This window comes from Sphaeramia orbicularis, unplaced genomic scaffold (assembly GCF_902148855.1).
Source record: "Sphaeramia orbicularis unplaced genomic scaffold, fSphaOr1.1, whole genome shotgun sequence".
In the NCBI taxonomy this organism is placed as follows: domain Eukaryota; kingdom Metazoa; phylum Chordata; class Actinopteri; order Kurtiformes; family Apogonidae; genus Sphaeramia; species Sphaeramia orbicularis.
In genome coordinates this window covers 253,938-278,134 of record NW_021941525.1, presented here as the reverse complement: position 1 = coordinate 278,134, position 24,197 = coordinate 253,938, and the positions used below count along the sequence as shown (strand labels likewise).

The 24,197-nt window shown below is 37.4% G+C and overlaps 1 protein-coding gene across 1 annotated transcript in view; it reads left to right on the top strand.

Moving 5' to 3' along the window:
- The first annotated feature begins 262 nt into the window (after positions 1–262).
- The window catches only part of fgfr4 (fibroblast growth factor receptor 4), an 81,438-nt gene continuing 57,503 nt past the window's right edge, over positions 263–24,197 (top strand). The window contains 2 exon segments of the mRNA XM_030129731.1: positions 263–389; positions 20,320–20,539. Of these exon segments, the coding sequence (XP_029985591.1) occupies positions 20,434–20,539 (106 nt within the window). The 5' untranslated portion in view covers positions 263–389; positions 20,320–20,433.

The window sequence follows — 24,197 nt, the reverse complement described above, 5'->3', positions numbered from 1 at the left end:
ATCTGTTTTCGTGTTTGTGTTTTCCATCTTCACACTGAGAACCAGGACCCCCACCCCACCCCACCCCCCCTCTGTCAGTGGATTGTGCGCCCTGAACTCCGGCTGCAGCGGACGGACTTTGGCCCCTCGGTTTCCCCCGGAGCCCCGGAGCAGCTGGCGGACTCGGTGCTCTTTGGTCCTCGGCCTGTTTTTTTTTTTTTTTTTTTTTTTTTTTTTTGATGGATTTATTCTAGTGGGTCCGTGGGTTTTTCCGTCGGTCCCAGTCGGATACGCTGGGGTTCGGAACCACTATGCCGAGCACCGCGGTACCGGCTCGGATCTGAGAGCTGTGCCCCCCCTCGGTGCCAGTCATCCGGTTGGAGTCCAGAGCCACCGGAGGGGAAGGTGAGGTGGGTAACGGCACCGGAACCAGGGTGTGTTCATTCATTTGGGTCAGTTGTGCTCAGTCCAGTCCATGTGTCAGGGGGGTTCTGGAGCTCAGACAGACCCTCTGGGACTTCAGCTCCGACAGGGTTTCTGTCATGTTTCATGTTCCAAAGGTTTATCTAGTGGGAACTTTTCTGTTTTCTAGAAGTACTGGAGTTTTCACTGGGTTCAAGACAGACAGAGGTGTTCAATGTGAACACAGAGGGCTTCTTCACAAACCTGAAAAGTACCCAAACTACTACAAAGCCTGGAAGAAAAAAGAAAATACATGAATAAATAAATAAATACTAGAGGGAAGTAGTTCATCTGTATATTTAACTGTTCTGAAGTGATTTATCCCCATTTATTATAATATTAACTTCCTTATTTTATGCTTTTTTTGGTGTAAATCCTATATTTTCTCTGTTTCATTCACTGTTCATCTAGATCAGACTGTCAAACTCAGTTTAGCTCAGGTTCCACTTTCCAAACCATTCAAATAACAGCATAAAAACCTAGAAATAAGGACAACTCCAAGTTTTTCCTCTTCATTTTAGTGCAATAAAAAACATTAAAATATAAAAATGTTTACATTTACAAACTATGTTTTCACAAAAAAAGCTTTGAATGACCAAAAAAAATTGAATTTCTTAAGAAAAATAAGCAAAATTTGAACAATATTCTGCCTCAACGTATCACTTGTACATGTGCATTATTACACACAATGGGACACAAATAAAATAATAGTGTTGAAACTTGGAAGTTTGGAAGGTGTAACTAAAATAAGAATAACGTCTACAGTATTATGTGTCGACTTATGAACACAACTTACAAATGGGATCTACAAATCCACAAAACATTTAGTAACAGACAGAATATTGTTCAAATTGTACTTAGTTTCTATGGAGGACTGAACCTGCCATATTGAAAAATGTACAGGGTGTGGAAGCCAAATGTACACTGAACATGTAGTTGTTTTTTCTCAGCAGACACTACGTCAGTTGTTTTGAACCCAAACATATACTGATGTCATAATCATACCTAACACTATTATCCATACCTTTTCACAAACTTTTGCCCATATGAGTAATCAGGAAAGCAAACGTCAAAGAGTGTGTGATTTGCTGAATGCACTCGTCACACCAAAGGAGATTTCAAAAATAGTTGGAGTGTCCATAAAGACTGTTTATAATGGAAAGAAGAGAATGACTATGTGCAAAACTATTACCAGAAAGTCTGGAAGATACTATTAAAGAAGAATGGGAGAAGTTGTCACCCCAATATTTGAGGAACACTTGTGCAAGTTTCAGGAAGCGTGTGAAGGCAGTTATTGAGAAAGAAGGAGGACACATAGAATAAAAACATTTTCTATTATGGACATTTTCTTGTGGCAAATAAATTCTCATGACTTTCGATAAACTAATTGGTCATACACTGTCTTTCAATCCCTGCCTCAAAATATTGTACATTTTGCTTCCCCACCCTGTGTATAGAAATATAAAAATGGTTTGATTAGTTCATTTCTGGACCATTTATTTATCTATTTTATTCTTATTTAACTTTAATCCCTGCATTTATTTCTGCGTTGCTTTCTATTTACATTTTCTTTTTCTCTTTCTTGTTTATTTCTATATTTTATTTTCATCTGATATTTTATTAATTTATTGTCTGTTTTTTTTATTCATAGTCATATTTACCTCTTCAGCATTCCCCCTTTTGCATTTTCTTCCTCTATTTCTGTTGTTTTCTATTTACATTGTCTTCAGACTCCGTGCAGAAATAAACAGGCAAAGTCGAAATAAATAGAGGAAGAAAATGCAAAAGGGGGAATACTGAAGAAAATGTAAATGAAAACAACGTAGAAGTAAATGCAGGGATAAAAATTAAATGAGGAAAAATATAAATAAGGACAAAATAGATAAATAAATGGTACAGGAATGAACTTATCAAGCCATCTTTATATTTGTGTAGATATAGTTCAATATGGCAGGTTCAGTCCTCCATAGTTACACAGATAAAATAATATAGTTGAAATTTGGAAGTTTGGAATGTGGAACTAAAATAAGAATAACATCTATAATATAATGTGTCAACTTATGAACACGACTGACACATCAGATCTGCAAATCCACCAAACATTTAGTCACAGACAGAACATTGTTCAGATTGTACGTAGTTTTCAGGTTGTTGACATTTGATTGTTAAATGGTCAGTAGACTATTACTGGACTTAGGCGACACTGGGCTCACACCAGTCCAACACCTTTGAGTGTTAATATCCTCAGTGTCATTTTTACACTCCATAAAACCGTACCGTGGGCTGGATCAGAACCTTTTGTGGGCCGGTTTTGGTCCACGGGTCGCATGTTTGACACCTGTGATGTAGATGTTCGTTAAAGCTCAGAGTAAAGTTAAGGTTTATTTGATCAGAACCAGAGAAAACAGAACCAGCAGAACCAGAGCCAGACCCAGTCCAGTCTGTCCTGAACCGAACATAACCCGGTCTGTTCAGGGGTTTACAGAACCAGACCCAGTCCAGTCTGTCCTGAACCGAACATGACCCAGTCTGTTCAGGGGTTTCCAGAACCAGCAGAACCAGACCTGGTCCAGTCTGTCCTGAACCGAACATAACCCGGTCTGTTCAGGGGTTTACAGAACCAGAACCAGCACAACCAGACCTGGTCCAGTCTGTCCTGAACCGAACATAACCCGGTCTGTTCAGGGGTTTACAGAACCAGAACCAGACCCGGTCCAGTCTGTCCTGAACCGAACATAACCCAGTCTGTTCAGGGGTTTACAGAACCAGAACCAGACCCAGTCCAGTCTGTCCTGAACCGAACATAACCCGGTCTGTTCAGGGGTTTACAGAACCAGAACCAGCAGAACCAGACCCAGTCCAGTCTGTCCTGAACCGAACATAACCCGGTCTGTTCAGGGGTTTACAGAACCAGAACCAGCAGAACCAGACCCGGTCCAGTCTGTCCTGAACTGAACATGACCCAGTCTGTTCTGGGGTTTCTGCTCTTTCTTCACTTCTGTTCAGTCTGGGGCTGATTTTGTAAATGTTCCTGATCATTTTGTGGATTTATTGTGAGGTTTTTCCCTTAAATTCATGACTGTGGCTGTTTTTGTTCAGTTTGTTGCCTATTACCTCTGCCAGGAGGAACTGTGATCGCTTTGCTTTGTTTGTTTGTGTGTGTTTGTTTGTTTGTTTGTTTGTTTGTTTGTTTGTTTGTTAGCAAGATAACTCAAAAAGTTATGGATGGATTTTCAGGAAATTTTTAGGAAATGTTGACACTGGCACAAGGAAGAAATGATTAAATGTTGGTGGTGATCGGGGGGGCAGATCTGTCTTGGTGGAGGTCTGCGCTCTCCGAGTGCTTTTCTTGTTTGATTCTTTTTTTTTTTTACTTTAGTTTTGTCCATTTTGTGCTTCTTTTGTCACATTATTATTATGTAGTAGGCTGGCTTTTCTTTCTTTCGGTTTCTTTTATCCACTGTCACAGATCCAACTCCATGGGTTTGACTGGTCAGTCAGTGTTGGAGAACAAGGGTTTTTTTTTTTTTTTTTGGGGGGGGGGGGGGGTTCAACCTGTGGTTCCTGGGCCACATTTAGCTCTTGGGTCCTTCTCAAGTGGCTCCATGTGGTTTTGGCAAAAAACACAGATTTTTTTTTTTTTTTTAAAGCACATTTTGCTTTTATTTTCACAACCATAAAGTTATTCTAATGTTCTGCAGTTTTAAAGACTATGGAGGACTGAACCTGCCATATTGAAAAATGTCTACACAAATATAAAAATGGTTTGATAAGTTCATTCCTGTACCATTTATTCATCTATTTTGTCCTTATTTACATTTTTCCTTATTTAATTTTTATCCCTGCATTTATTTCTGCGTTGCTTTCTATTTACGTTTTCTTTATCTCTTTTCTTGTTTATTTCTATATTTTATTTTCATCTGACATCTTATTAATTTATTGTCATTTTTTAAATTCATAGTCATATTTACCTCTTCAGTATTCCCCGTTTTGCATTTTCTTCCTCTGTTTATTTCTGCATTGCTTTCTATTTACATTTTCTTCAGACTCCGTACAGAAATAAATAGGTGAAGTAGAAATAAACAGAGGAAGAAAATGCAAAAGGGGGCATGTTGAAGAAAATGTAATAAATGTAGGGATAAAAATTAAATAAGGAAAAATATAAATTTTTATATATTTTTATTTTTATTTATGAATTTCTACTTTGCCTATTTATTTCTGTGTGGAGTCTGAAGAAAATGTAAGTAGAAAGCAATGCAGAAATAAATCGAGGAAGAAAATGCAAAAGGGGGACTACTGAAGAGGTAAATATGACTGAATAAAAAAGTGACAATAAATTAATAAGATGTCAGATGAAAATAAAATATAGAAATAAACAAGAAAAGAGATAAAGAAAATGTAAAAAAGAAAGCAATGTAGAAATAAATGCAGGGATAAAAATTAAATAAGGAAAAATATAAATAAGGACAAAATAGATGAATAAATGTTACGGGAATGAACTTATCAAACCATTTTTATATTTGTGTAGACATTTTTCAACATGGCAGGTTCAGTCCTCCATAGTAGTTCTGTACATGCACTGAGACTGGGATTTAGGTTCAACACATGGATATCTTTTGACTCCAGGCAGATGTTTTGTTTTTTTGTTTTTTTATTTCTGTCCCAAAATTATGGGAAAGGCTGCCGACCCATGTTGTAGAAGATTATAATATAACTAAATAATATATAATAATATAACCCAATTTTGTTTCAGTTTGTGTTACTTCTGTTGATGTCTTTTTAATTTTTGTTCATTTTCTTCATTACTTTGCCTGTTTTTGTTCATTTTGTTGCGTACTTTATTCTTTTGTAGTTTATTGTAGTACATTTTTAGCTTATCTTTCACATTATTTATTATTTTGTAGATTTGTTTTTCAGGTTATTAGATTTAAAACAGATCCAGCTGAATAAACAGTGTCTTTTTCAGTCCAGTCTGTCATTATCGGAACATAAACCCAGTGTGTCCATCCACTGGCACTGGTCCAACTGCATGGGTTTGACTGGAAAATCATGTTTACATTTTATTTGTATAACTTTTTAAATTTTAATCTTTAGTTTGTTTATTTTTGACTATTTTCTTGTTGTTTTTTTTTTTCCAGTTTGTTCAGTTTGTGGTTCATTTCATTAATGTCATTTATTACTTTGTTGATTTATTATACATTTTTCTTCATTTTCTTCATTATTTTGGCTTTTTTGTTCATTTTGCTGTTTATTTTATTGTTTGATTTTTTTACTTTATGAAATTTTTGGCTTATTTTTTCGTTTAACTTCATCTTTTATTATGTAGGGGTATTTTGGGGTCATTTTTGTTCATTTTTATCCACTGTCACTGATCCAACTCCATGGGTTTTACTGGTGAATGAATGTTGGAGAAGATGACAGTGTTTCCACGGTAACTACTTAGCCTCTGAACGTCCAAATATGGTTATATCTGATGACCATGAAAAGATGAAGAACTGTATTTAACACTAATTATTCCAGTATATTAGTCGTTTTTTTGGTTCAGACGTTACATCAGTAGACGGTGTTGGTTGTGTGGTGTTTGTTTGGGTCTTTAAGGGTTGAACAGTATTTTATTTTATTTGTAGAAAGCCTGGAATAAATGGACTTGTGCATCATGACACTGTTGATCAGATTAGTGCTGATCCTCATCTGGGTTTGGGGATGATGGGAAAGACAAATCCCAGGATATCAGACACAAAGTGATCGACTCTAAACTGCGGACGTGTCTAATTGCTGTCACCTCACCAGCCCCCTGGGGGGGGGTCACGTAAACCTGGGGGGTCAAACATGCGGTCCGTGGGCCAAACCCAGTCCGCCAAAGGTTCTAGTCTGACCCCGGGATGAATTTACAAAGTGTAAAAACTCCACAGATTCATTTGAGTTGTGGTTCCACATCCAGACCAACCTGATCTACAGTCCAATAAGAACAGCAGAAGAACCCACACAGAAGAACGACTGCAGATTTACTACTGGGTTGGATGGGACAAATATAATATTACACTATGTCTATAAATAATGACAACTTCAAATTTTTGTCTTTATTTTAGTGCAAAAAATAACATTAAATTATGAAAATATTTACATTTAATCAAACTATTTTTAAAGAAAAAATACACCAGAAGTGGATTCCTTTGACAGGCGAAAACACCCCCAAAATTCCAGTCTTGAATTGAATTAAGCCAAAAAAAAAAAAAAAATTGCTTGAGTTAAGGAAAAAATGTTGAATTAAGGAAAAATTTTTGAATTAAGCAAAAAAAGAAAAAAAAAATTGCTTGAGTTAAGGAAAAAATGTTGAATTAAGGAAAATTTTTTGAATTAAGCAAAAAAAAATCTTCAATTAAGTAAAAACATTTTTGAATTGAGCAAAAAATCTTGAATTAAGCAAAAAAAGAAAAAAGAGAATTAAGCAAAAAAAATCTTGAATTAAGCAAAAAATGGCCTTCCTACAGTCCAGAAATGCAATTTACTTATCAGTATGTTTGGTGTAGTGCGTTACCTACTTTGTTACCCATAAAAGGTATGAAATTACAGTAATCCATTACTTTGTAATCTGTTACCCCCCACACTGGACACGGCACCTTTTCAGTTTTTTTAGGTACATCTTATCTGTATCTTTTAAACCTCCTGCATTTCAGTTGCAAATGATGAGTCACATTGACCCAAACCCATTCGACGCAAAGAGTGGTGACGCTAAGGTTTAGGACAGGGCTGTCAAACATGTGTCCCGGGGACCAAATGTGCCCCCCCCCCCCCAAAGGTTCCAGTCCGACCCCTGGGATGAATTTACACAGTGCGAAAATTCCACAGTCTTGAATTGAATTAAGCAAAATAAATAAATAAATAATAAAAATTTGCTTGAATTAAGCAAAAAAGAAATGTTGAATTAAGGAAAAGATGTTGAATTAGGCAAAAAAAAAAATCTTCAATTAAGTAAAAAAAATTTTGAATTAAGCAAAAAATCTTGAATTATGTAAAAAAAAAAAGAGAATTAAGCAAAAAAATATTGAATTCGCAACTTCAGATTTTTGTCTTTTAGTGCCAAAAATCACATGAAATTGTGAAACTCTTTCCATTTCCAAACTCTCCTGTACCAATAAACTGTGACTAACCTGAACAAATGTGTCCAACCTGAAATGTCTGTATTAAATTCAGTCCAGTTTGAACTCTTTTCTTCCTGTTCCTCAGTGTTTAGTGTCTTTGTAGATCTGATCCAGAATGCACATGGACTAATGAGAAGTGGAGGAAGAAGACTGAGAAAATTACACTGATTTTACTGAAGAAATGTCCGTTTTTTCAGGTTATTCACATCTGTTTTGTTTGAATTGTTTGTAAATGTAAATGTTTTCATAATTTAATGTTTTTGTTTGCACTAAAACACAGAAAACTTTGGAGTTGTCATTATTTAGATCAGGGTTCTCAAACTCCTGTTCTTTAGGTTCCACATTCAGTCTGCAGTGGACCCAACCAGTCAAATAAGAACAGAAGAACCCAGAAAGAATGACAACTGCACATTTAGGTCTGTGTTTGAATGCAAAAAAATGACATTAAATGATGAAAATACTGACTTTTATAAACTATCCAAACCAAACAGATGTGAAGAACCTGAACAAACGGACATTTCTTCAGATAAATCAGTGTAATTTTCTCAGTCTTCTTCCTCCACTTCTCATTGGTCCATGTGCATTCTGGATCAGATCTTCAAAGACACTAAACACTGAGGAACAGAAGAAAAGAGTTCAAACTGGACTGAATTTAATACAGACATTTCAGGTTGGACACATTTGTTCAGGTTAGTCACAGTTTATTGGTACAGGAGAGTTTGGAAATGGAAAGAGTTTCACAATTTCATGTGATTTTTTGCACTAAAACAAAGATTTTTTTTTTGTCTTAATTCAAGATTTTTTTCCTTAATTCAAGATATATATTTTTTTGCTAAATTCAATTCAAGACTAGAATTTTTACACTTTGTAAATTCGTCCCAGGGGTCGGCTTGGAACCTTTGGGGGGCACACATGTTTGACAGCCCTGATCTACAGTCAAATAAAAACAGCAGAATAACCGACAAAAAGAATGACCCCAGATTTTCTTCTCGGTTTGATGTGAAAAAAATAATATTACACTATGTAGATGTGATCCATAAGGGATGTGTGTAAATGAGAAGTGGCGGTAGAATAGTGTTAATATCACACTTATTTTTCTTCAGAAGTGTCATTTTTTTCTGGTTGTTCACAGCTTTTTTGTTTGGATAGTTTATTAAAGTAAATAGTTTCATAATTTAATGTTATTGTTTGCACTAAAACAGACAAAGAAATTGAAGATGTGAATTCAAGATTTTTTGCTAAATTTGCTTAATTTAACATTTTTTCCTTAATTCAACATTTTTTCCTTAATTCAAGCAAACATATCCATATATATATATATATATATATATATATATATATATATATATATGTGTGTATATATAATTTTTTTATTATTATTATTATTTTTTATTTTATTTTTTTTGCTTAATTCAGTTCAAGACTGTGGGATATTTCACTTTGTAAATTCATCCCAGGGGTTGGATTGGAACCTTTGGGGGGCACCTTTGGCCCCCTCAGACACATGTTTGACACCCCTGTTCTAGACTATCATGCTAGTATTTTCCCGGTCCGGTCTGTTGGAGATCACATTTGGACTGAATGTGGAACCTGATGAGAATGAGTCTGTCAGCCCCGGCATGAACAGGAAGCGCTTGTTCTCTGCAGCGCTCAGGTTAATTCTAACGTATAAGGACTGTCTGACATGAACGGGGAAGGAAGAAAGGATTTACTGGGTGAGAGTTTTGCAGCAGAAATGTAAGGCCAAAAAAAAAAAGGCAATGCAGTGATGAGTTTTTTTCCCACTGTTTTTTTTTTATTTTTTTTTATTAGACTTTGGAAAAAAAAAACGAAGAACAGAGTACAGTGTAGTCCAGGTGTGTCAAACTCCTGTTCGTTCAGGTTCCACATCCTCCCAGTCTGATCTGAACTGGACCGGACCGGTCCAAGAACAACAGAATAATATAGAAATAATGTCAATTCTGAAATTTTCTCTTGGTTTTAGTGTAAAACAGTGAAATTACATGATGAAAACGTTTACATCACAGGTGTCACACATGCGTCCTGGGGTCCAAATCTGGCCCGCCAAAGGTTCCATTGCGGCCCTGCAGGATGAAAGGTCATAAATGACCCTGAACAGTCCAGGTTGAACAAATCCTGTTGGTTCAGGTTCCACATACAGACACATGTGATCTACAGTCAAAAGAACAACACAATAAACCAGAAAGAATGACAAACACACATTTACTGTGAAAAATTATGTGGAAAAAAATTTAAGTGCAAAAAAACATTACACTGTGAAAATATTTACATTTACAAAACTATTCTTTCACAATAAAATGCAAATAAATACATAAATAAAAACAAAGATGAACAACCTGAAATGTGCAGTTTGAACAATATTCTGTCTGTTCCTAAATGTTTATGGACACTGTGTGTGAATGCACATGTAGAAATAAGAAGTCCAAGCAGAACAGTGTTCAAATTGCACAAATTTTTCACATGAAATTTCATTTTTTTCAGGTTTTTCACATCTTTTTTGTAAAATGTAAATATTTTCATAATTTAATTGGGGTTTTTGTACTAAAACAAAAAGAAAAACTTGGATTTGTCATTATTTATAGGTTATTAAGTCATTATTTGACTGGTTCTGGCCCACTGCAGATCAAATTGGATTAAATATGGAACTGAACTAAAATGAGTCTGACAGGTGTGGTTTACATCGACAAACGATCCTTTTAAAAATATGTGAATAACATGAACAACCGTGAGAAAACTGAAATTTATTAAGCAAAATAAGTGTAATTGTACCAGTATTCTGCCTCAGTTTATCATTTACACAGGTTCATTCTAACGTACAGATGCAGTGGATCTACAAACACACAGTAAAAGGACACTTCCATGAATACATTTCAGGTTATTCACATTTTTTGTGAAAAAGTAGTTTGTAAATGTAAACATTTTCATTTTCATTTCCATGATCAAGGAGCAGAGTACACAAATGCCCTTTTCCCAGCTCTGTACGGGCGAATGACACAAAGAGGAGCAAATGTTCATTTGATCTCAGACAATAGGATTCAATATTTCTTCTTGTTATTAAACTGCAGATGTAGGGAGGCAGTAGTTCAAGTATGGCCTTGGAAGTAAAAGTGTCCCAGCCTCCTAGTGGACAGGGCAGGCCAACCCACTCTGGAGTACAACTCACACTGATGTGTCCTGGTTTAGAATTAGTACTAAACCTCAGAGCAGCAGGAGAAACTGTGTCAACCATCTGAAGATATTTGGAGGATGCATTCATATAAAGCACATCTCCATAGTCTAACACAGATAAAAAAGTGGCAGTGACTAGGCGCTTTTTTACATCAAAAGAAAAACACAACTTATTTGGAAAGTAAAAGCCCAGTTTAAGCTTTAACTTCTTTAGCAGGTTTTCAGTGTGGGGTCTGAAAGTGAGGGAGTCATCAATGAAGACACCAAGATCCTTCTACACATGAACCACCTCTAGGACATTTCCCTCTGAAGTAGTCACTACTGGGATAGATTCAGGCAGCTTCTTGGAGTCTGCGAAGAGCATCATCTTAGTCTTTTCAGTATTGAGGATGAGTTTGAACTGCAGAAGTGAGTGCTGGACAGCATCAAAAGCTTTCTGCAAATGTTCTATGGCTTCTGTAAGAGCTGATCCACAGCAGTAAATAATTGTGTCATCAGCATAAAAATGCAGATCAGCATTAGACACATTGTGCCCCAAGTCATTTATATACATAATAAAAAGGAGGGCTCCTAGTATAGGCTGGGCACATTTGTTCCCTGTCTGGGATTGATTTGAATACGACCACAGAGAAGAAGAGAAAAGAGACCACTGAACTACAACTGAACTACAACTGAACTACAACTAAACTACAACTGAACTACAACTAAACTACAACTGAACTACAACTGAACTACAACTGAACTACAACTAAACTACAACTAAACTATAACTGAACTACAACTGAACTACAACTGAACTACAACTAAACTACAACTGAACTACAACTAAACTACAACTAAACTACAACTAAACTACAACTGAACTACAACTAAACTACAACTGAACTATAACTGAACTACAACTGAACTACAACTGAACTACAACTAAACTACAACTAAACTACAACTAAACTACAACTGAACTACAACTAAACTACAACTAAACTACAACTGAACTACAACTAAACTACAACTAAACTACAACTGAACTACAACTGAACTACAACTAAACTACAACTAAACTACAACTAAACTACAACTGAACTACAACTGAACTACAACTAAACTACAACTGAACTACAACTGAACTACAACTAAACTACAACTGAACTACAACTAAACTACAACTGAACTACAACTGAACTACAACTAAACTACAACTAAACTACAACTGAACTACAACTAAACTACAACTGAACTACAACTGAACTACAACTAAACTACAACTGAACTACAACTGAACTACAACTGAACTACAACTAAACTACAACTGAACTACAACTGAACTACAACTAAACTACAACTGAACTACAACTGAACTAAACTAAAACTAGACTACAACTGAACTACAACTGAACTACAACTAAACTACAACTGAACTACAACTAAACTACAACTGAACTACAACTGAACTACAACTGAACTACAACTGAACTACAACTAAACTACAACTGAACTACAACTGAACTACAACTGAACTAAACTAAAACTAGACTACAACTGAACTACAACTGAACTACAACTAAACTACAACTAAACTAAACTACAACTAAAACTAAACTACAACTAAACTAAACTACAACTAAACTACAACTAAGCATTTTGAAAAAAAAAAACTAATACAAACTATCAAACCTGCTCTCAAAACAACTTAAAACAAACTGAATTAGAAAAAAAAAAGTCCAAACTAAATCAAACTAAACTAGAATGAAAAATCCAGAACTACTGGAACTTTGGGTCCGACCCACTGGACTGAATGTGGAACTAAAACGATTCTTCATGTTTTCCGCGTCAGTTTAGCGTTTACAGATTCATCCTACGGCCGTGTCGGAGCCTTCGTCGGCCCGGTTTGGGTCCACAGGCCGTATGTTGGACACGTGTAAGGATGGAACCATACGAACATTTCAGATCACGGTTATTGTGACCAAAATGATCACAGTTATCATTATTATTGAAGTATTGTCGAAATTGGGCTCAAAATGTTCAAAATGTACTTATACACACACTGAAAGAATTAAATAAAACAACAAAAAACAACAAAAGAAATAAACATAAAATAATCGGTACAATGTACTTTCTGTGGCAGAAACATTCAAATAACATGTAAACATCAAACATACAAATGTGCATTAAAGATATGTATTTATGTGTGTTTTTGCACATCTTTTGTCTACTTTAGTATGTTTTTAGTGTATTTTTGCATATTTTTTTGTATACTTTAGGATCTTTTTGTGTATTTTTGCATATTTTTTGTTTACTTTAGTATGCTTTTAATGTATTTTTGCATATTTTTTTGTATATTTTAGTGTATATTTGCATATTTTTTGTTTACTTTATTATGTTTATAATGTAGTTTTTCTTATTTTTTGTATACTTTAGTATATTTTTAGTGTACTTTTGCATATTTTTTGTAAATTTTAGTGTATATTTGCATATTTTTAGTTTACTTTATTATGTTTATAGTGTATTTTTGCTTATTTTTTGTATACTTTAGTATATTTTTAGTGTATTTTTGCATATTTTTTTGTATATTGTAGTGTATTTTGCATATTTTTAGTTTATTATGTTTTTAGTGTATTTTTGCATATTTTTTGTATATTTTAGTATATTTTTAGTGTATTTTTGCGTATTTTTTTGTATATTTTAGTATATTTTTGCATATTTTTAGTTTATTATGTTTTTAGTGTATTTTTGCATATTTTTGTATATTTTAGTGTGTTTTTGCATTTTTTCAGTGTAGTTTAGTATATTTTTAGTATATTTTTTGGATATTTTTGTATACTTTATTGTGTTTTCAGTGTAATAGTGTGAGAAACATTTGTATTTGTCATTATTTCTAGTTTCTTCTGTTTTTATTTGACTGACTCTGATCCACTTTAGCTCATACTGGTCTACATGTGGAACCTGAACCAACATGAGTGTAAAACAGTGAATGTGCGTTAAAGATGGAACCTTAGAGCCACTGTTGGACCATTTTCCAGATCAAGTTTGTGTTCAAAGTGCAGTAATCAAACACAGTTATCATGATAATTAGAATTTAAACAGTAATACTAACCTTCAGGAATTTTACCGCGGTTTATCGTTGTACCGGTAATCGTTACATCCCTAGACATGTGTGTGTCCGAGTTTTGTCTGCAGCTGAACCCAGCAGCGCAGCAGCCAGGCGTGGAGCCAGAGGAATGAACAGCAGCAGCAAAAAAAAGAAAGAAAGAAAGAAGGAAAGGTTCCAGACCTTAATTGAGAAAGAATACATTTCATTCAGCAGGAAAGCTGGTTCATTAAAGTGTGTGTGTGTGTGTGTGTGTGTGTGTGTGGGTGTGGCCTGTACACACCAGGATGTGGCGCCTGTTGGCTGTTGTCTGGACTCTCAGCCCAAACATCAGTATTAGTGCTGTAGTGGAACACATCGGACGTCTGGAACGGCTCTGGAGTACAAACGGAACCGTTACCGGTAGAACCGTTAGGCAGAGGTGAAAGTGGACAGGACTACAGATGTTCACATGAACTTTGGTGCAGACTAATCACTGTTCTGGACATTCAACTATGTTCTGTTTTTTTATAAAGTGCTTTAGAACGTCCCTCTTCTTCTGCTGCTGTCGGACTGAAACAGTGTTCGATCTTCAAACCATCCACTTGGGAGCGCTGTGAGTTTCATGTAGGGCTGACCTACACTGACCTTAAGACTAGAGATGGAACCATCGGAACATTTCAGATCACGGTTACTGTGACCAAAATTATCACAGTTCTCATTATTATCGCAGTATTATTGAAATTGTGCTCAAAATGTTCAAAAAATACTAATACACACACTGAAAGAATTGAACCAAGTTGGATTTTAAAAAATGACAACAACAAAATCCAATAACAGTCCCACTGTCCCTTCTGTGTCAGAAACATTCACATATTAACCCTTAGTGGTCTGAGTCTATTCTGTCTGTTTTTCAGTCCTTTTGATTTGGCCTTTATATACTATAGAAACAAATGTTTACTATATGAATAATGGGTCAATAATGTAAAGCACTTTGGGTGTCTAGAAAGGCGCTATATAAATCCAATCCATTATTATTATTATTATTATTATACCCATTTGGGATCTGTTTTTTCAGCACAACTTCATCTAGATCATCTGTCTGTTATTTTTTCACTTTAACCTACTATAAAAACACAAAAGGACAGAAAACAAACAAAAAAATATATAAAGTCCAATTTGAAAAATGTATATACTTTATTGCATAAATAACACACAGATGTTTAACGAACCTTTTCACAGATTTTAAAAGTGAATATTGGTTCCAAATATTAGGTATAGAAAATTAAATCTGTAATAAATTAAAACTAGAAGCACTCGGAGAGCGCAGACCTCCGCTAAGGCTGATCAGTGCCCCCCCCGTGGGCCCCCCCACCCCCGATCACCACCAAAATTTAATCATTTCTTCCTTATCCCATTTCCAACAAACCCTGAAAATTTAATCCAAATCTGTCCATAACTTTTTGAGTTATGTTGCACACTAATGGACAGACAAACAAACAAACAAACAGACAAACAAACAAACCCTGGCAAAAACATAACCTCCTTGGCGGAGGTAACTATACTCAGATATATGACATTAAAGCAGATCTGTACATACTGTAGGGTTTTTTCCCCGAAAAGTGCGGTAATCAAACACAGTTACCATGAGAATTAGAATTTAAACGGTAATACTAACCATCTGCAGTTTTACTGCGGTTTATCGTTATACCAGTAATCGTTACATCCCTACTTACGTCAAAATAATTCATGAAGTGTCCGTAGTTCTGACAGGCTGGTCTAATGCACCCTTAGGTAGACCATGACTGTGTACGGCGTCAATACGACTCAAAATCACCTCATTTTCTCACTCCAGCCTCAAGACGTTCTTGCATTTTGAACGGCAGCTGCACCAACTTTGTAAGATGGACAGAAGAAACTACTGCTGCATCTGCGAATGTCTAAGAACTCCAGAACTCGTACGAACCAGGAGATTCATACAAACCCATCATTTGTACAAATCTTTGTGACTGAGGCTTAAAGAAGCACCAATAATAACCTCATTAACCTGCAGTATTATTTAGGAAAATAGTAACATTTTACTGACCAAAAATTCTGATTTGTGCACAAAGTCCATCCTCCTTTCTTTCCTCAAACACAGTTCAACTACTCTGTTGGACAGATTATCCATGTGGGTACCGGGGGTACCAGGTACCGGGGGTACCAGGGCGGGGATACCAGTTGTAGTTAGTGCAGTGAAAGTGACGGTCAAATCCTTGTCCTAGTTGTGACTGGCTCGCTAGCTTTAGAATTATCCGACCTTTCTTAACGATGTCCAGCATTTCTGGAAAATGGCTTTGACAGTAAATCTGCATCCAAATCCATTTCTTCTCCTCCTTCAGCCGTTGTGTTTGGACTAAACAGCTGTTAAACCAACACAACACTATTAGTGTTGGTGCAGCTGTTACAGATGCAGTTTGCTAACTTTGGCTCGTCCGCTCTCTGACTATCCAGTCACAGGGTGTGAATACGCTGACGTCACCGTACGCCTGCTAGAGGCCCTGGCATCGCCAACTCGAAATCTGATTGGTTGAAGCAACAGTGTCATCCAGACTTATGTTCTGCTAGAGGGCCTGCAGAACGGACTGTGAAGGCCTCCACCCTGCCTGGCAACAAATGATGGCTGAAATGTGATTGGTTAAATGCTTTAATATGAAAATGCATGTGTGGAAGCAGCACGACCTTAGGAACAGCTGTGAAAGGAAGAGGACAGAGCATCTGGAATTATTGAAGAAGTATTCATGGACAAAACAGAATTAACATCAGTCTGTGATTCAGATATTTTTTAGGCCAGCAGACAAGGCCTTGAAGGCCCTGACGGACCACCACTGATTTACATATATGAGTCTGAACAGATATTATTATAGTTAATAGTGCATTTACATATTTTAGTCCTTTTTAGGTTTCATTTTATATTGATTATATCTTCATATCTTTTTTTGACACTAAAATGTTGTAAAGAGTTGAATGAAATAGAGTTTTTAATCTATAAAATAAGCCTGTTTGATAAATGCCTCATACTTTTATGTCTGACGCTGTCGTTCCCTTTGGCTGGATCTGCTCCTGCAGCTTCCTGGTACGTTTCAAGTGTTTTCCTGTTCAGGGCTCATTACAGCGAGGCCGCTCTGAGCAAAGCCATCCATGGACAAACACCAGGCCTGGTCCTTCTGCACCATGCAGGAGGGTCTGGACAATGTGATCCAGAACCAGCAGGACAGTTAGCAGAACATGTGGTTCAGAATACGACCCATCGCAGTCCAAACACTGCTCTATTTAACCATGAAGAGCAGGGGTGTCAAACATGCGGACCAGGGGCCAAATGCATCCCCCCAAAGGTTCCAATCCGACCCCTGGGCATAATTTACAAAGTGTAAAAATTCCACAGTCTTGAACTGAATTAAGCAAAAAAGAAAACAAAAACATATATATATATATATATATATATATATATATATATATATATATATATATATATATATATATATATATATATATTTGCTTGAATTAAGGAAAAAAATGTTAAATTAAGCAAAAAAAAAAAAAAATCATCAATTAAGTAAAAAAATTTTGAATTAAGCAAAAAATCTTGAATTCACAACTTCAAATGTTTTGTTTTAGTGCAAAAAATCACTTATTAAACTTATTAAATTGTGAAACTCTTTCCATTTCCAAACTCTCCTGTACCAATAAAATGTGACTAACCTGAACAAATGTGTCCAACCTGAAATGTCTGTATTAAATTCAGTCCAGTTTGAACTCTTTTCTTCCTGTTCCTCAGTGTTTAGTGTCTTTGGAGATCTGATCCAGAATGCACATGGACTAATGAGAAGTGGAGGAAGAAGACTGAGAAAATTACACTGATTTATCTGAAGAAATGTCCGTTTTTTTTCAGGTTATTCACATCTGTTTTTGGTTGGATAGTTTGTAAAAGTAAGTATTTTCATCATTTAATGGGTTTTTTTTTTGCAATAAAACAAAGACAACTAGAAAAGCACTCGGAGACCACAGACCTCTGCCAAGACAGATCAGTCCCCCCCCCCCCGATCACCACCAAAATTTAATCATTTCTTCCTTGTGCCAGTATCAACATTTACTGAAAATTTCATGAAAATCTGTCCATAAGTTTTTGAGTTATCTTGCTAACAAACAAACAAACTCTGGCAAAAACATAACCTCCTTGGCGAAGGTAACCACATAAACACATATAAACCACATACAAACACATGTAAATGAAAAATGTGTGGGAAATGGGATTTTCAGTGTTCAGTGTAAATGTCCACAGAGTCCACATTCCACAGTGGATGTGGACAATTTAGTTCCAGATACAAGAGACTGTTCTAAGCTACAGGTGGATCCAACTGGAGGAGAATCAGAGTCGTTTGGAATTTTGGATGAATTTTGGAAAATGTCTCAATGATGACAGATGGAAAACTGTAGATGTTGTGACCTTGCTGTGACCTTGAACTTTGTCCTACTGGGACCAAAATGGACTGGGTTGGTCCCAGGGCCTAGGCCTATCTGTGGGGAAGATCTGGGAAAGATGGGTGGAAGAGTTTTACACTGAAGATGAGAACAAACAAACACACAAACAAACAACCACACAAAGCAAAGGGATCACAATACCTCCTGGTGGAGGTAAAAATTGTCAGTTGTCATTATTTAACGGTTGTTATTATTATTTTACTGGTTCAGTCCACTGCAGATCAAATGTGGAACCTGAAAGAACCTGAGTTTTTTGGAGCCCTGCTGTAGATGGAACAGTGTCGGTGTGGCTGTAGATGGAACAGTGTCGGTGTGGTTGTAGATGGAACAGTGTCGGTGTGGCTGTAGATGGAACAGTGTCGGTGTGGTTGTAGATGGAACAGTGTCGGTGTGGTTGTAGATGGAACAGTGTCGGTGTGGTTGTAGATGGAACAGTGTCGGTGTGGCTGTAGATGGAACAGTGTCGGTGTGGTTGTAGATGGAACAGTGTCGGTGTGGCTGTAGATGGAACAGTGTCGGTGTGGCTGTAGATGGAACAGTGTCGGTGTGGTTGTAGATGGAACAGTGTCGGTGTGGTTGTAGATGGAACAGTGTCGGTGTGGCTGTAGATGGAACAGTGTCGGTGTGGTTGTAGATGGAACAGTGTCGGTGTGGTTGTAGATGGAACAGTGTCGGTGTGGTTGTAGATGGAACAGTGTCGGTGTGGCTGTAGATGGAACAGTGTCGGTGTGGTTGTAGATGGAACAGTGTCGGTGTGGTTGTAGATGGAACAGTGTCGGAACAGTGTCGGTGTGGCTGTAGATGGAACAGTGTCGGAACAGTGTCGGTGTGGCTGTAGATGGAACAGTGTCGGTGTGGCTGTAGATGGAACAGTGTCGGTGTGGTTGTAGATGGAACAGTGTCGGTGTGGTTGTAGATGGAACAGTGTCGGTGTGGTTGTAGATGGAACAGTGTCGGTGTGGTTGTAGATGGAACAGTGTCGGTGTGGCTGTAGATGGAACAGTGTCGGTGTGGCTGTAGATGGAACAGTGTCGGTGTGGTTGTAGATGGAACAGTGTCGGTGTGGTTGTAGATGGAACAGTGTCGGTGTGGCTGTAGATGGAACAGTGTCGGTGTGGTTGTAGATGGAACAGTGTCGGAACAGTGTCGGTGTGGCTGTAGATGGAACAGTGTCGGAACAGTGTCGGTGTGGCTGTAGATGGAACAGTGTCGGTGTGGTTGTAGATGGAACAGTGTCGGTGTGGTTGTAGATGGAACAGTGTCGGTGTGGTTGTAGATGGAACAGTGTCGGTGTGGTTGTAGATGGAACAGTGTCGGAACAGTGTCGGTGTGGTTGTAGATGGAACAGTGTCGGTGTGGCTGTAGATGGAACAGTGTCGGTGTGGCTGTAGATGGAACAGTGTCGGTGTGGTTGTAGATGGAACAGTGTCGGTGTGGTTGTAGATGGAACAGTGTCGGTGTGGTTGTAGATGGAACAGTGTCGGTGTGGTTGTAGATGGAACAGTGTCGGTGTGGCTGTAGATGGAACAGTGTCGGTGTGGTTGTAGATGGAACAGTGTCGGAACAGTGTCGGTGTGGCTGTAGATGGAACAGTGTCGGTGTGGTTGTAGATGGAACAGTGTCGGTGTGGTTGTAGATGGAACAGTGTCGGAACAGTGTCGGTGTGGCTGTAGATGGAACAGTGTCGGAACAGTGTCGGTGTGGCTGTAGATGGAACAGTGTCGGTGTGGCTGTAGATGGAACAGTGTCGGTGTGGTTGTAGATGGAACAGTGTCGGTGTGGTTGTAGATGGAACAGTGTCGGTGTGGTTGCCTCTCGGTCACAGACTCAAACTCAAAGCCTTGTGTCTTTTCTCCGTTCTCCAAACCAATCCAACCTCAGAGCAGGACTCCAGGTTCAGGTTGTCCATGTGCAGATCGGTGTCTAACTGTCTCCTCCTGTGTTTGTTGGACTCCACAGGTTCCAGGTTTTTGAAGCTCGGTGGGCTTTCCAAAGGCGTCCGATGCCAGGACTGTGAGTGTGAGGCCGACTCCAGGCTTCTGTCGGTGTTTTCTACCTGTTAAAGACACGCTCATGTCACACAAACAGAAGATGGACCGGATCTGCGTGCTCTGTGTTCTGCTGCTCTGCGTCGTGGTCAAAGCCTCAACAAGAGCCGTCGACCAAGGAAGAACCAGAGGTCAGTTATTTGAACAGAACAGTCCACTTGTGTTCTTTAGATCCACTGGTGGAACCCTGAACCTTCAGTGAAAGTCAGTGGATCTGACAGAACGTCCAACACAACAGCTGTACGGCCAATAGGGCTGTGCACTGGAAAGAATCTGGAGATACCATACAAATCACAATACTAGGATCACGATATATCATGATCCTGTTAAAAAGGCAAATTTTGGTTTGTTTCTTTTTTTTAAATGATTATTTCCTTGAAGAATTGAATTCCAGCAGAAATCTGCTCAAATCCTAAACACATTTGTATTTGATCCCAACAGGATCTAATGTTCTATCAGCAAATGTTCAAACTGGGTTCAAACTGAAATTCTGTTTTCCAGACATTCCAGTTTCAGATCCTGTTCAAATGTTCAGATTCTATTAGTTCACAACTAACATCAGAACAGGATTGGAGTTCAATCCAACAAAGGAACTACCGTCTGCCTCTCAGTGCTTTTAGGATGATTCAAATAACCATTATTTAATAAAACTGTGTTAAACTAGAAGCACTTGGAGAGTGCAGACCTCCACTAAGGCAGATCAGTGCCCCCCCCCCCCCCCCCCAGCCCCCGATCACCACCAAAATTTAATCATTTGTTCCTTGTACCAGTATCAACATTCCCTGAAATTTTCATCCAAATCCGTCCATAACTTTTTGAGTTATCTTGCACACAGACAGACAGACAAACCAACGCCGACAAAAACAGAACCTCCTTGGCGGAGGTAAATATCCATACTGTACTTTTTAATATCGATACTTTATTGTGATATGAAATATTGCGATATTTTGCAGAACTGATACTTTCTTACACTCCTGTCGTTCATATCTTCAGTGTAATTTTAGCATTTTACAGATTCATCCCACGGCTGCATCGGACCCTTTGGTGGGCCGGTTTGGGTCCAGGGGTCGTATGTTTAACACCCGTGCACTACAGTGTCGTTTAAGAAGGGGTGATGGAGGAAAGGGGGTGGGGGGGGTGTTAGTGTTTTTACTGCTGTAAACGGCGCTACCTGATCCGACCGAGGCCCTGAGGCTCGGAAGTGGAACCAGGCCTGGCTGTGTGCCAGAGGCAGAAAGAAAAGCATTTTCACTGATGCCACAGTGCAGAGCTTTAAATGGGTTTTTAACAGCTGTCATTTCAATAATTGGACTAATGCATTTGGAATGGGAATACAAGCAACGTTTACTGACTACCTGTTTAAAGACAAAATGACAGGACATTAACCCAGGGCTCTGAAACTCCTGTTCTTTCAGGTTCCACATTCAGTCTGATCTGATCTGCAGTGGACCCAACCAGTCAAATAAGAACAGAAGAACCTAGAAAGAATGACAACTGACAATTTATGTCTGTGTTTTAGCACAAAAAACCCCATTAAATTATGAAAATACTTACTTTTATAAACTATCCAAACAAAAAAGTGAATAACCTAAAAAAAAAAAAAAGAAATTTAAACAAAAAACTTATTAAATTTAGTGCATTTTTCCCAGTCTTCTTCCTCCACTTCTCATTAGTCCATGTGCATTCTGGATCAGATCTGCAAAGACACTAAACACTGAGGAACAGGAAGAAAAGAGTTCAAACTGGACTGAATTTAATACAGACATTTCAGGTTGGACACATTTGTTCAGGTTAGTCACATTTTATTGGTACAGGAGAGTTTGGAAATGTCAGTATTTTCATAATTTAATGTGATTTTTTGCACTAAAACAAAGACAAACATTTGAAGTTGTGAATTCCAGATTTTTTGCTTAATTCAAAATTTTTTTTACTTAATTGAAGATTTTTTTGCTTAATTCAACATTTTTTCCTTAATTCAAGCAATTTTTTTTTTTTTTTTTTGCGTAATTCACTTCAGGACTGTGGACTTTTTACACGTTGTAAATTCATCCCAGGGGTCAGATTGGAAACTTTGGGGGGACGCATGTTTGACAGCCCTGGCCTAATGCATTTGGAATGGGAATACAAGCAATGTTTATTAACTTCCTGTTTTAAGACAAAATCAAAGGACATTAAAGGATTTGATGATGACATCTTTAGCGGGGTGGGGGGGTGTTATCACCTGTCACAGGAATCTGCTTCTGGTGTATTTTTTTCTTTAAAATGGTTTGATGAAAGATAAAGTGGATTGTTTCCCTGCAGGCTTGGAGCACAGACGCTGCCTCCTCTTCTTCTTCTTCCTTTGTGGTGCACTAACATGCAGAGGCTTGCTGCCGTTCAGACGACCATACAGAGGAAGTGGACAGACAGACTGAGGTTTATTTAACAGACAGACAGACAGACAAAGAAGAGTCCAACAAAGGGACGAGTCCAGTTCCATCAGCAAACAGGCACATTTTCTGAGCCACAGCTGAGTGTCAGTCTACACAAAACCTGTCCTCTGGTCCCATTCAAGGCTATTATCATTAACGAAAACTAACAGAATGACCAAAACTATGATCTCCAAAGACACTAAACACTGAGGAACAGGAAGAAAAGAGTTCAAACTGGACTGAATTTAATACAGACATTTCAGGTTGGACACATTTGTTCAGGTTAGTCACAGTTTATTGGTACAGGAGAGTTTGGAAATGGAAAGAGTTTCACAATTTAATGTGATTTTTTGCACTAAAACAAAGACAAACATTTGAAGTTGTCATTATTTACAGACATAATGTAATATTATTTTTTTCTCATCAAACCAAGAAGTCATTATTCTTTGTAGGTTATTATGCTATTATTTTACTGTAGATCATATTGGTCTTTATCAAGGCTATTATCGTTAACAAAAACTAATGAAATGACCAAAACTAGAATTGTAAAAACATTTTCATTAACTGAAATAAATAAAAACTAGAATTAAAAGAAAAAAAACAGAACTAACTGAAACTGTATTGTGTGTTTACAAAACTAACTAAAACGGATAAAAATTCTGGATCAAATTCCCTTCGTTTTGGTCTTTGTCAATGTCAGATTGATGTTAAATGGATTTCTTTGCCTCTCTCAGTTTTCTGTGCTGTCTCCATACGACACTTTTTGCTCCGTCACTTGGAAACATGGAGACTAAAGCAGCAGAGTCCTGTCTGGGATTGATTTGAATAGGAGCACAGAGAAGAAGAGAAAAGAGACCACTGAACTACAACTGAACTACAACTGAACTACAACTGAACTACAACTGAACTACAACTGAACTAAACTGCAACTAAACTACAACTGAACTACAACTGAACTACAACTGAACTACAACTAAACTACAACTGAACTAAACTACAACTGAACTACAACTGAACTACAACTAAACTAAACTACAACTAAACTACAACTGAACTACAACTGAACTAAAACTAAACTACAACTAAACTACAACTAAAACTAAACTACAACTAAGCATTTAGAAAAAAATGAAAACTAATAAAAACTATCAAACCTGCTCTAAAAACGAATTAAAACGAACTGAATTAGAGAAAAAAAGTCCAAACTAAATCAAACTAAACTAGAATGACAAATCCAAAACTCTTCGAACCTTGGTCCAAACCCTTCGAACTCTTCCCTCATTGGACGTTGCTTCTGTTCTCAGTTCAGTCGGCTGGATCGCAGCCGCTGAGCGGTTTGTTTGTGTTGTGTTGTGTTTTGTTTGCCCCCTCGCCTCTG